Genomic DNA, 14,417 nt, shown 5'->3' on the forward strand with positions numbered 1-14,417 from the left:
AGCATCCAGCTGACCGGGATTAATTCCCAGCACCACTTGGTGTAGGGCCGGAGGCCCCCAGCACACAGGGGTGACCCGGGTATCCTCAGCACTGCAAGGCCTGAGCAGCATAGCATTCAGGCCTTGCGCTAAACCAGCAGCCCGCTGGGCTGAGAACTGGCAGTGGGCCCTTCTGAGCACTGTGTGGGAGAACTCTCCCCAGCCCCCCAAATAAACCATTCTAAAGTAGAAGTCTTCTATAATCCTGATAATATAAATTGTTACACAGTCCTCCATTTTGTAAGTGTGATCTTCACATAATTATTAAAGATAAGAATAGAACTATAATTTCATGGCATATTAAGCTAATTTATAACTGTTTTTATCATACTGTATTATGGATATTCTTTTTTCCAGTTTGACTAGAAACTCATTTAAAACATTCTGTAAAACAAGGATATCCACCTGCTTATTTTAGAGGCAATATAAAAATATATTTATATATTTTTTACAAATATATCGTTTACAAATATATAGTAAACTCATATAAATTAAAATGTGTATAGTAGTGTTGACTTTCTCATGGAAGTACCACAATGCTATTTTTGTGATCTATTTTAAGTTGATTATAAAAATGCTGAACAATTCTAGCTTTTTTTGAGATATTACTGAAATATTTTTAAAAAGACATTTGGAGTTCTCAGCAAACAGTCATCGCGGGTGTGTTGATGACCTTTCTGGAAAACTCTCAGATTCTAACCTCTGTGTTTGTGTTCCCTGCAGGCAAGTATGTCTATCAGCCTATGACCCCTGTGGAACAGCTTCCAAGCACGGAGATCCCTGTGAAGCCTCGGGAACCCACAAACACCATTCAAATCTCCGTCTCCCTCACGGAACACTTTTTGAAGTTCGCATCTGTCTTCCAGCCTCCTCTCCCACCGGAGTCCCCAAGGTACTGTACGATTTCAGACCTTTTTATTGACAACTATCAAGTCAAGTGCATCAATGGGAAGATGTGTTACGTGCAGAAGCAGCTGGCACCGAATTCCCACAAAACAGGCCCCGAGGAGGTCTCCGCACACAATGCCTTAATTTCACAAGAGAGCAGCACGCCAAAAATAGATCACTGCTCCTCTCCCTCGAGCTCGGAGGACTCTGGGATCAATGCGATTGGGGCTCACTACGTGGAGTCGTGTGACGAGGAGACAGAAGAAGGAGCAGAACTGAGTTCAGAGGAAGATTACAGCCCTGAGAGCAGCTGGGAGCCGGATGAGTGCACCCTGCTCTCCCCGTCACAGTCCGACCTGGAAGTGATTGAGACCATAGAAACCACCGTGTGAGGGGCCGCGGTAGCCACGGCCTCCGATCCCCGCAGCGCTTTTGTACTTTTGTCTGATGGATCCTTTTTCCACTGCAGTTGGCATTTTCTACCCCTCTCTAGCAACTCTTGCAGTTCAGTGGTCTGCTGATTAGTTTCACTCTTGAATTCGTCTTCTAACTAAGACATTTTTTCGTACCAACCGTTTTCTTTTGTATCTTGACTTACTTCCTATGTAGCATCTGGTATCATCAGTTGTGACCCAGCCTTAATTTCACTGGGAACTTTGAAAGCGGAGAAGTGGTGATCACAGAGTATTCTGGATCAGTTGAGGAGTGAATGTTTTTAGAAACAACCAGCTCTCCCAGTAAGACTCCCGGCCTTCCTTGTGGGGTGCCGAAAGGCACCCTGACCCTGCCAGCCCCATATAGGAGTCAGGCAGAGGAGGACAGGTGTGCCCTGGCTGGCACGGGCCACTCTGTCCCTGTCCTCTTCTCCCCACCCCTGCACTGGGTCTGACTTCCTTCTTAAGGTCACTGTGGCCACATCTGCCCTTACAGTGGTCCGTGTCAGTCAGCCCCTCGTCTGGGTCCCAGGACCCATTTGGTGGTGTTCTCTCCATCTTGTGTTCAATCCAGCTTTAGCTAAGCATCTGCTCCGAGGATACAGACTGAGCAGGACCAAACTCACTTCTGAAGAGGCCCACGGTGGAGATGACACACACAGGGCTGTTACCCAGAATGCACTTGGGCTGAGGCCAGGGAGAGGGGCATGGCCTGGGTAGGGCCAAGAGGTGGCCTCATTTGAGCTGTCCCCTCTGAGAGCTCCCGTACACCCCCCCCCAGCTTTTTTTATTTGTTCTTTGAATCTGGAGAAAACTTTTGAAGTTATATAGGCATTATATTTAGGAGGCAGCCACATCCGACGTCTTAAGAAAAAAAATTATATCAGTAATAGTTTTAGTTAGCATGGAAAATGCTAAAGACAGCAGTCCTTTAGGGATTAGGAATGAATCTAATAGGTTTGATTAATTCTGCTTCATTTGATTGTATGAAGCATTAGAATGGCTTAGGTGAGACAAGGATTAGACTTCAGTAATGATGCATGGATTTTTTTTATGCAAATGCGAAAAACCAGTTGAAATAGTTTACTGCTAAGTCAGGAGTACTTATTTTGTGTGATACTTATTTTCTGTTATAGTTAGTAATAGTCATAGTCTGTTATTCATGCTCTTTTTTTTTTTCCCTCTCACATACCACATAGTGAGTCAAACTCTTATGGCTCTCCTCAGAATTCTACTTCTCATCTCATTTGGACCAGGTGTTCTTGTGTGACTTGGTTATTGTCTGCCATTTCTCCAGATCTGCCTTCTCGAGTTAAGACTTCAGGAAGCGAGAAGCGTCTCAGTTGGGGATGGAGAAGCACAGCTTATATCCTAGCACCCATGAGCGTGCTCTTGGGGCATTTTCCCTGTCAGCATCATGGTACAATCTCTTAGTCTCATTAGTCTGTATAAGAGGCCTGATGTGCCACTCCCCCAAGCCTCCCCTGGGCATCTTTCACAAAGCACCCTGGGCAGAACCTGTTCTTCTAGCTGTGTGTGTCGCTCGAGTGCTTAGCTAGAGCATTCTCTTAGGCTTAGGTACCCAAAACATCCCTAGGATTTAGAAAGCAGAATATGCGTATTACTTTGAACACAGTGTTTGTTAAAACTTTTCTCTGCTAGATGAGGATGCAGCATCAATTTTCCTCTTCTGAAATGGAGGGTCAATACAGGGACGGTCAAACCAAGAGTGGGAGGCAGAGAAGGTGCAGGAACGACAGGCAGGCCGGGAGAGGAGGGGGCTAGGAAGTTGCTGAGCATCCAGCCATGTGGGGGTCCGAGTGTGCACCAAGTGTGCACTCACTGTGCACCGAGTCCCAACTGCCTCCCCAGGCCTGGTTCTTGCCTTCCCCCTTTGGGTAACCTTGGGGATAGGCATTAGGGGGTCTTCTTTCTTCACGTGGATCCTGTCCACTCTCTGCTCTGGGCCCTGTCCACAAGCCTAACCACAGACCTAAGAACCACCAGATCTCCCAAACCATGGAAATAGGTGGTTACAGGGGCTGAAGCTGGCTGTGCTAGGGTCGAGCTCTTTACTAGTAAGATTGATATTTGCCGACATTCCTATTTTTTAAACTCTGAAACTGCCACTCAGATTAGGCACAATTTTAATGGAATTTTTGAATTTAATAATGGTCAATAATCACTTAAAAGATTTGCACAATCTCTTTATAATCAAAACCTCGCCAAACTTCACTTAATACTATTTTATAGGATTTGAGATGTTCCAATGGATTCTAAATATCAGATGCTTCTGGATCTCAAAAGTAGCCTTCTCTCAACAAGCACAAGTGAAATTTGACCTGGTCCTTCCTAGCACTGTTTCATAATTCTCCGAAAATCACATATGACACAACCAGAATTGTTTCTTTATGCTTGCATTCCAAAACACAGGTGATAAGGATATAAATACGAGTAGTTTCAACTTAAATTCTAGGCCTATTCTGTTCTATATTAAAAAAAAAACTTCTCTGTAATCCAGATACTATATCACTCATTTGTATAAGCATATTTATAGGCACTTTAGAAAATGTTTAGACTGCATCTTGTATTATAGACTTCAAACATAGTTGTTAACACAGACATGTTAATCACCTTTTGTTAATATTTGCACACTGAGAGATATGAAAGCTTTTTGGTTTGGACCTGGCAGTATCTTTTCTTGCAGCAGTAGGTGGGGCAGTTTGGATAGGCTGCTTTTGTGGAAACCTGGCATAAAGGTTGTCAGGTAGAAGGTACAAACTAAGTGCTCTGTAGATTTTGAACTTCGAATCTAACCAGGATTAATTTTTAGCATTTTCAGTTTCAAACATGCTCCCAACTTTCCTGAGAAACTAAAGCACTTAAAATGCTTTTGTGGTTATAACTATTTTGTGCATCAGCAAATGAGGTTTTACAATCAAATCTAGCTGTTTTTTTACCCTGTAGTTCTTAAGACCGGAAATGAGAATTCAAGGATAACCTTTTCAGCTGCTTCTCCTGGAAAGGGGAGCCCTGGAGTTCAAGGTGAAGGAGACCAGGGAGCCAGAACCAAGCCAGAACTGAGCCAGACTGGACTGGGAGCTTGTTTCCCGAGGCACTTTCTGGATGTGACTTCAGGTTTGGTTTCTGTCTCTTAACCTCCGCTTCCTGGCCTATCAGAAACATCACAGTTCTTTAGGGACTAATCATAACAAACTCCTTTTATGCAAATTTTTCTACTCGGTAATAGGATGCAACCAGATAATGTAAAAAGCTGTCAAAATACCCAGATCTGTTTGGTGGTATAAATACTAGTAGGCAAGAAAGAAAAAAGCACACGTTAAAATAATATTTACACAGGCAGCTCTTGATTATTCCAACTTGTTTGCAAAATTTTATTGACACATTTTGGCTTTTTACGTGAGGAAAACAAAGCTTTTAACAGTTTATGTTCTTACCCCCCTCTCCAGAGGAGGTGAGGGCTGGGACTCCGAGGCGGCTCCTGGGAGTGGGGGTGGGGGCCTCCACTCTGCCAGACTGAGGATCCCAGGAAGGCTGGTGACTCTCACGCCCAGCACTCCCACAGGGATACTGCTCTGAGTCGATTTTGGAATGATTTGCCTTTTTCATTTTTCTATGTCGCCAACTTTTTCATGACACTGTGCTGCTGAGCACTGACTGTATCAGGAGCATCCGCGCCCGTGGGGCGGGTGCAGGGCGGGTGTGGGGGTGGGGAGTCCCTTTCTGTGGGATAGAAGCAGAGTCTGCCCAGGTCATGACAGCCGGTCACCCCGGAGAGGGTGAAGGTGGAGCTTTCATCCTGTTGGTTCACAGACACTTTTTTGAGGCTGTTCATATATTGTAATTATTCACTTACTGTGCTCTTTTTTAAAACCTGTCTACTTCCAACGCAATGTTGACCCTACTGTAATTTCCTACAAATGATACTGTTTTCCTATAAACAGCTCAACTTTTCTTTATGTATAATCTTTTAGGAAAACACTACCTTGTAAAATAAATGTGACTTTTTTTCCCCCTTTCGTGTGTGTACAACTCTGTTTGGGAGTTTGAGATGTGCTCTTCCCTCGTCCTTCAGAGATGACAAACTGAGCCGGAGCAAACCGTGAGTGACAATTAGAGATCGCCAGATAGTACAGCAGGTAGGGCACTTGCCTTGCACGAGCCAACCCAGGTTCAATTTCCGAGCACCCTCTTTGGTCCCCTGAACCCTAACAGGATTGATCACTGAGGTCTGAGCCAGAAATAAGTCCTGAGCATGGCTGGGTATAGCCCTAAATTTCAAAACAAAACAAAACAGGTGCTGTCTCAATCAGCTGCTTATACTTTGTGCTAGGAAATAAGTAGTTTCCACATTATCCTGTCTGGATGCAACACAAACTTGAGGATGAGCACTTTGTGATGCTAATCCTGATTGTGCATCCTCCTCTCACCAGCCAGAGCACCTTTGTTAGGGATGCTGCTGCCCTGCAGGCCATGGGCTCCCCCCACCTTTTTTTAATTGCTCACTAGCAGGAAGGAAGGACTTCTGGGGGCTGGAGGGGGCTGGAGGTGGAGTTTCCTTGAATAAGCTCACTAGAGAGGGCCAAATGAATTACTGATAGTAGTGGCACTCATATTCTTCATGTTATTATTATCTTCCCAGTGCTGCCGTGCTGCTTTGGACAAGCCGTCTTCATAGCAACCCTCTGAGAAAGCCTCCACCACCCTGTTCACAGAGCAGGCAGTCCAGAGGCACTTGGACAGGCGTGGGTGTGAGTGAGTGAGTGGCCACAGCTGTTGGCTCCAGCGTCCGGGTTCCAGGCCCTCTCCATGCAGGCCTGGGGAGTGACGGATGTGGGGACAGGGACGGCCTCCATGTCTGTCCTAGGCTGCTTGCACCCCGGAGCACAGGGGGCCGACTCCTTCTCAGTTCCTGTGAATACTCCCCGTTGGAGGAATGCCCAAAGGCCCCCGTCTTTTCTCCCTGTTTTCTGAGTTCTGCACAGACCTTCTCCCACCCCACCCTCTCTGAGACCTGAACACTTTCACCAGGCCCTGCTGCCTCCTCTGCCCACCCCTCCAGCTGGCTCCTTCTACCTGTATAAAGGAGAACACATCTGTCTATTTTTTTAAAAAATCTTTTTCCATTTTGTTTTTTGGGCCACACCTAGCACTGCTTGGGAACTATTTCTAGAGGTGCTTGGCCGTGACTGCAGGGTGCTGAGGGGGTGCTCAGTGGTGCTGCAGGAATCAGCTGCGGATTTGAACCAGAGTTGTTGGTAGGATGTAAGGCAAGTGCCTTAACTTACCCCCTGTACCATCACTCTGGTCCCCAAGAACTTGTCTTTGAACGTAACTTGTGGAGAGGCTCGTCTCTGCCGCGTGCTTGTGTCCTAACTTAACCCTCTGTAACTGCATGTCCGGGCCCTCGGGCGCAGCTCGTCGTAGCCTCTCAATATCGACAGCACAGGCTTTGGCTCGGCGGTAAACTTGGGCGCAGCGTCCAGCCCTTCAGTCACTGGGAACTATCTCTGGTGTCTCCTCTAGTGCTGTTCAGAGTGAGGGGGCAGGCCACCCTCGGGACTTGGCTGGCCACCATCAGGAAGGCGTGGAGGGACAGTGAAAGGGCAGGTGGGATTTCTCAGAGTCTGGCAGAGAGGGGGTTGATGGGATCACAAGGGCACAGCACAGGGTGTTAGTGGCTTGCTGTTTTGTATTTTCTGAAGTGTTCCGACAACATGATTATGATCAGAAATGAGCTGGGGGTTCACTGTGAAGGCGGCCAGTGTGGCAGTGGTGCTGTGTGTGTGTGTGTGTGTGTGTGGCGGGGGGAGCACCCACATATCCCCCACTTGGGTCCCTGGTCACACCTCCTGGAGGACACTAACGGCTGGACGAAGAGGGAGTCTGGCGCCATCTGGAGCTAGCGGGAGTGACCAGGCCAGCCACCAAGTGTGCATGGCAAGAGCCAGGCCAGCGGGCTAGAGAATGGAAGATCTGTACAAGGAGGGGGACGCGGAGTTGGGACCTCTTGCTCTCATGACCCTCCCCCGGCAGGAAACAGCACAGGGAGCACGGCCAGAAACCTCAGATTTAGGATGCGGTGCAGCTAGAATTCTTGATCACCGAGCCTTTGGCACCCTGTTTTTGCAAAAAGGAATATTTAGTTTGTGTTAGCCACACCCAGTGAGATAGTCAGGGGCCACACCAAGGCAGTGATGGGGTGGTGGGGGGCATTGTGCAGTGCTGGGATTTGAATTGGGGTCATAGCTGAAACTATGCTAGGCAAGCACCTTAGCCTGTCCTGTCTCTGGCCAGAAACCTTTCATTGTTGCCCAGTTTTTGACGTCCCCCGACTCTTCGGTCATGTTACCTTAGGGTAGATTTTCAGGGGGCACTGCAGGACATATTTGTTCTAGGACCTAAGAGGTAGTGTAAGGTTAGAGAACATTCTTTGACCCTGGCACCACATGTGCCAGCCCCCTGCACCATTGCAGGTGGCCCTGGAGGCCCTGGATACCACTGGGCTGGCTCTGGTAGGTCCCCAGCACCCATCCTTGGGCCCTCGCCTTGACTCACAAGCAGGGTTGGACGAGCATCGCCAGGAGTGGCCCCCGAGCCCCCTCATCACTGCTTGGAAGACCCATTTTCGGGAGACCCCAAATCCGTTTCTTCACGATTCATCGTCAGTGAGAGATGTGGTGTCCCTTTCCCACACACCTCCATCCCCGGAGCTGCGCCGGTGAATGGAAAACAGCTTGGAAGCCTGGACTCGACGAGACAGCCAGCATTGGGGGCCAGTGCTCCCTATCCCCACCCTATGCCCCCCAAAAGCTTGGTGGGAAGCAGGCAGAGTGATTTCCTCCCTGACGTGCAGGTCAGTCATACTGCGGCAGGAGCAGGTCGGGGGCAGACCAGGTGAGTGCAGGGACCGGGAGGGACCGGGAGGGGCTGGGGCAGGATGGCCAGAGCGCCTGACTTGCTTTGGCTCCCAGCCCAGCACGTTCCTTCCCTCGTGGCACCCCTGCAGTCGGACCTGCCTGCTCTGGCTTGGGCCCCTTTCCTTCCCCACCTGGCCCCTTATACACCCAGCGGCAGCCCTGGCAGACCTGCCCGTGCACTGCAGGGCCCTCTCGGCTGCTGCCCCTCAGGGCCTTGTCACACTGGGGCTCAGGTGACCTGCAGCCGCCGAGGATCCCAGGGCCCTCTGGGAAATAGGTCTTGGAGAGAGACTTTAGCCCTGTGGAGTCTGCTGTGTCCACCTCCATTGGCCCTGCGGGCTGTGGGTGCGGGTGCAAGGGCTTCTCGGCCATGCCGTGTCCCTGGCATTGCCCACAGTGGTCACGCCACTGGGTTCTGTCTGCTCTGACACTGGCCCTAGCCAGGCCCCGTGCAACAGGTTAGTCTGCACCTCACTCAGGCTTAGCACCTGCCCGTGCAAACTGATGCCACTGACCAGGCCAGGGTAGGCTGCAGGAGCCTGGAGAATTCGCGTGTCTCTCTGTGGCCCAGAGGGACTGGGAGCCTTGGTTGGGGTGTGTGTGGGGTGGTGGGTATACACAGTGGGTATCACACTGTGTGTATTGTATGTGTATTCCACTGTATGTGTGGTGTGTGTGTGTGTGTGTGGGGGGGTCTCCCACAGCCTGTGGGATCCACACAGGTGTCTTCAACACTTGTTTCACTGGAGACTCGGGCGCATGAGGGTGGCCAGCTCTGCACTGAGTGTGGGCCGGGCATGGAGGTGATTATCTGAGGGTGCAAGGCCCCGACTGGATGTGGGCCCAGAGTGGGTCTCTGGGAAGGCCCTGAAAGATTAGTGGGTCCAGCTAGAACCCACCGCGGACCTTTCAGATGGCTGGCGGCCCCGGAGGGTTCTCACCCTAGAGTCACACGAGCCACATGCTGCAGTTTCCTGGCATTGCTGTGCACTCCCTGGATCAAACCGGAGAGGGCCTGCACCCCTCTGTGCTGGGGGCGTCTGGCAGGGTGGTCTCCTCGGACACAGTTGGGGGTATCTCCTATTGTTTCCCTAGCGCAGAGTTCAGGGGGCACTGCGGGCAGTTTTCCTGACAAGGAGTGTGTATCTGCCTGAGCCGTGAGCCTCCACTGTAGGGTGAAGGGTCTGGTGGTGCAGGGGGGTCCTTGAGTTAATGAAGGACTGGGACAGACCCCTCCCCGACTCCAGTCCTGATCTTAGAGGAAGGAGGTGCCAGTTCTGGGGGACCAAGTGCCATTGGAGGGCTCCTGACGGGGGCTGCAGCCCCCCCACCCGCCAGTGCACATCCGCAGGCTTCAGAGCCAGCGCCCCCTGCTGGGTACCCAGCACCGAGGGGACCCACACTCAGAAAGGGACAGTGCGCTGCACCCCAATTCCTGCCCACTGCTCCCCTGAAGCCTCTGAGCAGGTAGGGCCCTGCATAGTCACCCCATTCCACCGCCATGCACGCCCTTCTCCAGGGGACCCTGAATGCTGGCTGATGGGGCACCCTAGGGCATCCCTAGACATCCAGGCCAAACAGACCCGATCAGCTAGATGTGATGGCGCATTCATTTTTGGGGGGCCTGTGGCATGTGGGCAAGGGCAGGGAATGGTTCCTCAGTGCACCTGAGAAATGCAGTGCAGAAAGGGAGAGTAACTGGTGCTTGAACAGTGATGGACAGAATCTCCCTGTGACAGAGGCGTTTATTCTCAGGAAGGGCAGTCCCACGCTGGGCGGGATTCACAGTCTGGGCCAGAGTCGGGGGGCCCCCCAGCATCCCCTCCCTGTCCCGCCCCCCCCTCCACTCAGCGCGCAGAGGTCGAGGGGCCTCATGCTGCCCCACTGGAGGTGTCTGTGTGCCAGTCTGTGACTCCGTTTACTCGCTGGGCTTCCGGGGAAACAGAAAAGGTCCCAACAGACCCAAACAATCGTCTCTTCTGAAAAGCTGATGGAGGTGCAGGCAGCAGGGAGCGGGCTAGGGCAGCAGGGGTGGGGCCAGGCCCCCTGGCCCTCTGCTGTGGACCTGGGGAGCTGCTGGCTGGGCTCTTAGTCCTCAGTCACGGGCGGGGGCACGAGCTGAAGCTGGAAGTTCTCGTTCTGGAAGATGCTGTTGAAGGCGTTGCTCGGGGAGCCGCTGAAGGGCCTGCAGCCCTCGCCGCCACGGTTCTGCGCGAGCTCGGTGAGGAGCGCCAGCTGTGGAGGGGAGACTGAGGGTCGGCCAGGTTACCCCTGGGCCTGGCTTTCCCCTCCACCCAGCGCCCTCTTGGTGCTCCTGGGCCCCTTCCCGAGTGTCCCGGGTGGTGGGAGGGCAGAGTCTGGGACCGGCCACCAGGACGAGCCGCCCCAGGGGCCCAGGACTCAGGGCTCTTACCCGGGAGCTCCCACGGTAGAGCCGGCAAAGCTGATCGAAGGCTTGGATTTGCTGCGGGTCCAGGACTGGTTCAGAAGGCGTCTGGGGAGGAAGGGGAGGTGCGGGTTAGCAGGGCGGAGCGGCTCCTCAGTGCTGGGAGAAACTCCTCCCAGCAGTGCCCGGGAGTGTCCCAGCAGCTGGCAGAAACAGTCTGGGGTGAAAGCGTGTGGTTTTACTTCCATCACTGTTGCTGATGGCGCACTGCAAAGCCTAGAGACACCGGAGAGCGGAGACCCCAAGAGGAGAGGGGCAGAAAGACCGCCAGGGGCCTCAGCAGTAGGACGGCGAGTGGGAAGGGTGCTCCCCTCGCATGCAGCCGCCCCAGGTTCAGACCCCGACTCCACATATGGTCTGAACGGAGAGTGAGGGCTAAGTCCTGAGCACCGCCAGGTGTGGCCCAAAACCAAACCAAAACTGAACCAAACTCCCCAAGCCCAAGGACTGTGTTTGACGGAGGAAACCACGCTAGAAGCCGGCTGTTTCTCCTCATCCTGCTAGTCCTGGCATTGGCCTGGGGCTGGACAACAGCTCAGGGCCGAGCTGCACACATGCCAGCCCTGCCACTCTCCTCCTGGGCCCCGGCACTGCAGGGCGTGGCCCTTCCCTCTCTCCCCAGACATTCTTGCCACACCATTTCTTTTGAATCTTACTGACTTGCAAGCTCTCCCGAGTCACTAAGTAGTGAACTGGAGGATGGTGTGAACCCAGGAAGTCCCACAGCAATAAATAAGAACAGACACCACCAACTCGGGGTCATTGCCAGAGATACCATAGCAACTGGGGTGACAGGTGTGTGCAGACATCACCCCAAACTGCAGGACCTGCACAGGGACGGGGGGGGGGGGGGCGGGGGCCAGACTTGGCACTCTTGGCCTTCAGACTCGTTGTAGACACCTGGAGCATGGGCTTCAGACATCCCTAAGCAAGAGGGAAAGCACCATTCCACATGAGAGAGGGGGGAGAGGGGGGAGAGAGGGAGGGAGAGGGAGAGAGAGAGACCATCCCTGCGGGCACGGGGAACCTTCTGGAAGCTACATGACTGCTAGGGGTGGGGAGGCCCTTGCTTGGCCAGGTCAAGGCTCTGTAGAAATGACCCGCAGAGAAGTCGCCAGCAGTGAAGGGGGAGGCTGTGTGCGCTCAGGGCCCAGGGAGCGTCACCTGCTTCCAAGTCCTTCCTGGAATCAGTGTTTTGGGAAGGCGCATTCAGGGTGAGGGTTTCTGTTCTCCCAGAGGCACCAGCCCGCAGGGGGCCTATTTAGGGAGTTTCTGCCCCGCCCAGGCCTCAGGAACTGGGATGGGCCCCGGTGTCCAGAGGACCAACAAACACTTGCAGAGCCTGTGCTGTGTCAGCCCTGGCGAGTCCGGAGGAGCCAGATGCTTCCCCAGCAACACCTCAGCATCTCACCTCCCACGGGAGCCCGTGGCGGGCCCCGCGGTGAGAGGGGCTGAAGAGCCGGGACCCCGCGGCCCACACACGGGGCCTCTGCTCTGGCCACTCTGGAACTGGGGGATGTGGGTGGGAGAGGTGACCCTGTGGCGGGGGTGCCCTGCTAAGGGGCCCGGAACACAGCGATACCTTGACAAGGGGGCGGGGGGGGCACCTCTCCGTGTTCCTATGGAAACTGTTGGAACATTTGTTTTACAAGATCTTCACTTGCTTTTCAGACACGCTTCAGACGCCGGGCACGCGTTGGCTGCCTCGTGCTGGGGAGACCCGGTGAACCTACAGAGAAGCGCTCTTGGAATTTCAACACACCACGAGGCCCGCTGGCATTATCTGCAGCCACCAGGCCTGGGGCTGAGCTCTCACCGGCCACACAGTGGTTTTCTGCAGCCCCGTCTCCCTGCGAGCCCCCCCGCTCCTGCCAACCAGAACTGCAGGGGCTCCCCACTCCTCTCCCAGTGTTTGCACGGAGCACCTGTTCCCCAGCCCCAGCCAGGAGGGAGCCTGCCGCATCTGCCTCTGCCTTCCTACCCCCCTGCCTTGGTCTCTGTCAAGATTCTCAGCGATGGCTGGCACGTTCACCCTTGATCGCAGTGAAAATACCAGTCCTGTTTTTATTGAATCCACTTTGGGGGAAAGGATTCTACCGAAATGTCAGAAAAGGTCACGCACCAGCCCGTCCAAGGGAAGGGGAAGGAGCCTGGCCCCGTGGGTGAGGCCGGGGCGCACGGTCTCCTCGTGACAGCCCCGAGGCCTGTGTGGTCCCCCCCCCGAGGGCCTGGGGTCCAGCTGCCTGAGCCCGATGTGGCTCCAGCCTCCTCATCTCCACGGCACCTGCTCTCCGTGCTTTCTGGAAACACGGGGAAACGGCCCCGTCGCGCGGAGGAGGTTAAGAGACGCCCGAGGCACAGGGCGAGTGCCGGACTCTGCAGCTTCCCGGGAAGCGGCACCGGCCAGATGGGCTCCACCCGTGGGCTCACGGTGTCTCTCTGAGCACTGGCTGTGGGACGTGTGTCCCGATGTGTCCTAATGCAGGGCAGACGGGTGGCATGTGCGCCCGTGGGTGAGGGAGGGGACGCTGAGGTGACAGCTCTCGCTGATGGCACCCTCACTGGGCAGCGAGCAGCCAGGAAGGAATCATCGGCGTGGAGGTGGAAGGAAGGGTACAGGGCCAGCAAGCACACCTCCCACGTCTTTTTCTCGGGGGCGGTGGGGGGCTAGGGCCACACCCAGTGGTGTTAAGGAATCACTCCTGGCAGTGCTCGGGGAGTGTATGTAGTGGGATTAAGCCAGGGTTGGCACGGCAAGCGTCCTACCCACCGGGCCTCTCCCCTCCTCCCAGCTTCTACCTCCTTCCTCATGGGTCAGGTGGGTGTCCCATAAGCGACTGTCCACGATTACTGTGACCGTGTCGCCTGTGCTCCCAGGAAAAGGGCCTGAAAGAACCGTGGGCTGAGCTGTAGGGCGTCGGGGCTCCCGTCCGAGGGCAGCCCCTTGGAGATGGAGGCTCCCACGGGGAGAGGCTGGAGGGGCGCCAGGATTTCACCAAGACATTTATGCTGATGGAGGCTAATCCTGGCCTTTCCTGCACCACCAGGAGCAAGCGCCTGGCCAGAGGCATTGGCACAGGGACCCCTGTCACCCTGAATGGAAAGATCCAGTCTGAGCCCCTGCACAGGGATCAGGGGCCTACGTCAAACAAAAGGGGGCGTGACAAAGTGGGAACCCACTCCCAGATACACCCCCACACAGCGAGCTGGCCCCTGAGCCGCCAGGCCCTCTGACCATCAGCATAAGGCTGACTGGGCTGTTCTCTCCAGCGGGATGATAAAACTGTCTGCCGGAACAGACCTCTCTCTTTCCGATAATGAAGTCCCGTGACAAGAGCATAAGTTTAAAGTGTGGCCGAACATCACAGGAAGAGGCAGTGACAGTCCTGGGAGTGGCCTTGTCACACTCAGCATCATGGCAAATCCGGTGGGAAATGGGCCGGAGGGTCTGGGGCGAGGGCACGGTGTGGCCCGGAGCGGAGTGGAGGTGGCAGCTGTGTTCACGCACACTGGGGGAGGGCTCGAACGGGGGCTTTGGGGAGCCGCAGGCCTGGACACTGGCCCAACAGGCTTTGGCCATGGCGGCCCTGAAGGGTAGGAGTGGGGGTGGGGAGCTAAGGACTCTGGAAGGAAGCAGACCTGGCGAAGGGATTGGTGTGGGAGCACTGG

The 14,417-nt window shown here is 54.0% G+C and overlaps 2 protein-coding genes across 2 annotated transcripts in view; one reads left to right on the forward strand and one right to left on the reverse strand.

Annotated features, from left to right (window-relative positions):
• The window catches only part of C2H3orf70 (chromosome 2 C3orf70 homolog), a 57,322-nt gene extending 51,928 nt beyond the window's left edge, over window positions 1-5,394 (forward strand). Inside the window, exon 2 of the mRNA XM_004603038.2 lies at window positions 763-5,394. Within this exon, the coding sequence (XP_004603095.2) occupies window positions 763-1,319 (557 nt within the window). The 3' untranslated portion in view covers window positions 1,320-5,394. The remainder of the gene's footprint in view (window positions 1-762) is intronic.
• Window positions 5,395-10,031: 4,637 nt separating this feature from the next.
• VPS8 (VPS8 subunit of CORVET complex) overlaps window positions 10,032-14,417 on the reverse strand; it is a 262,990-nt gene continuing 258,604 nt past the window's right edge. The window contains exons 46-47 of the mRNA XM_004603039.2: window positions 10,716-10,796; window positions 10,032-10,537 (exon numbers count right to left, since the gene is read on the reverse strand). Of these exons, the coding sequence (XP_004603096.2) occupies window positions 10,391-10,537; window positions 10,716-10,796 (228 nt within the window). The 3' untranslated portion in view covers window positions 10,032-10,390. The remainder of the gene's footprint in view (window positions 10,538-10,715; window positions 10,797-14,417) is intronic.

Source organism: Sorex araneus, chromosome 2 (genome assembly GCF_027595985.1).
Source record: "Sorex araneus isolate mSorAra2 chromosome 2, mSorAra2.pri, whole genome shotgun sequence".
Lineage (NCBI taxonomy): Eukaryota > Metazoa > Chordata > Mammalia > Eulipotyphla > Soricidae > Sorex > Sorex araneus.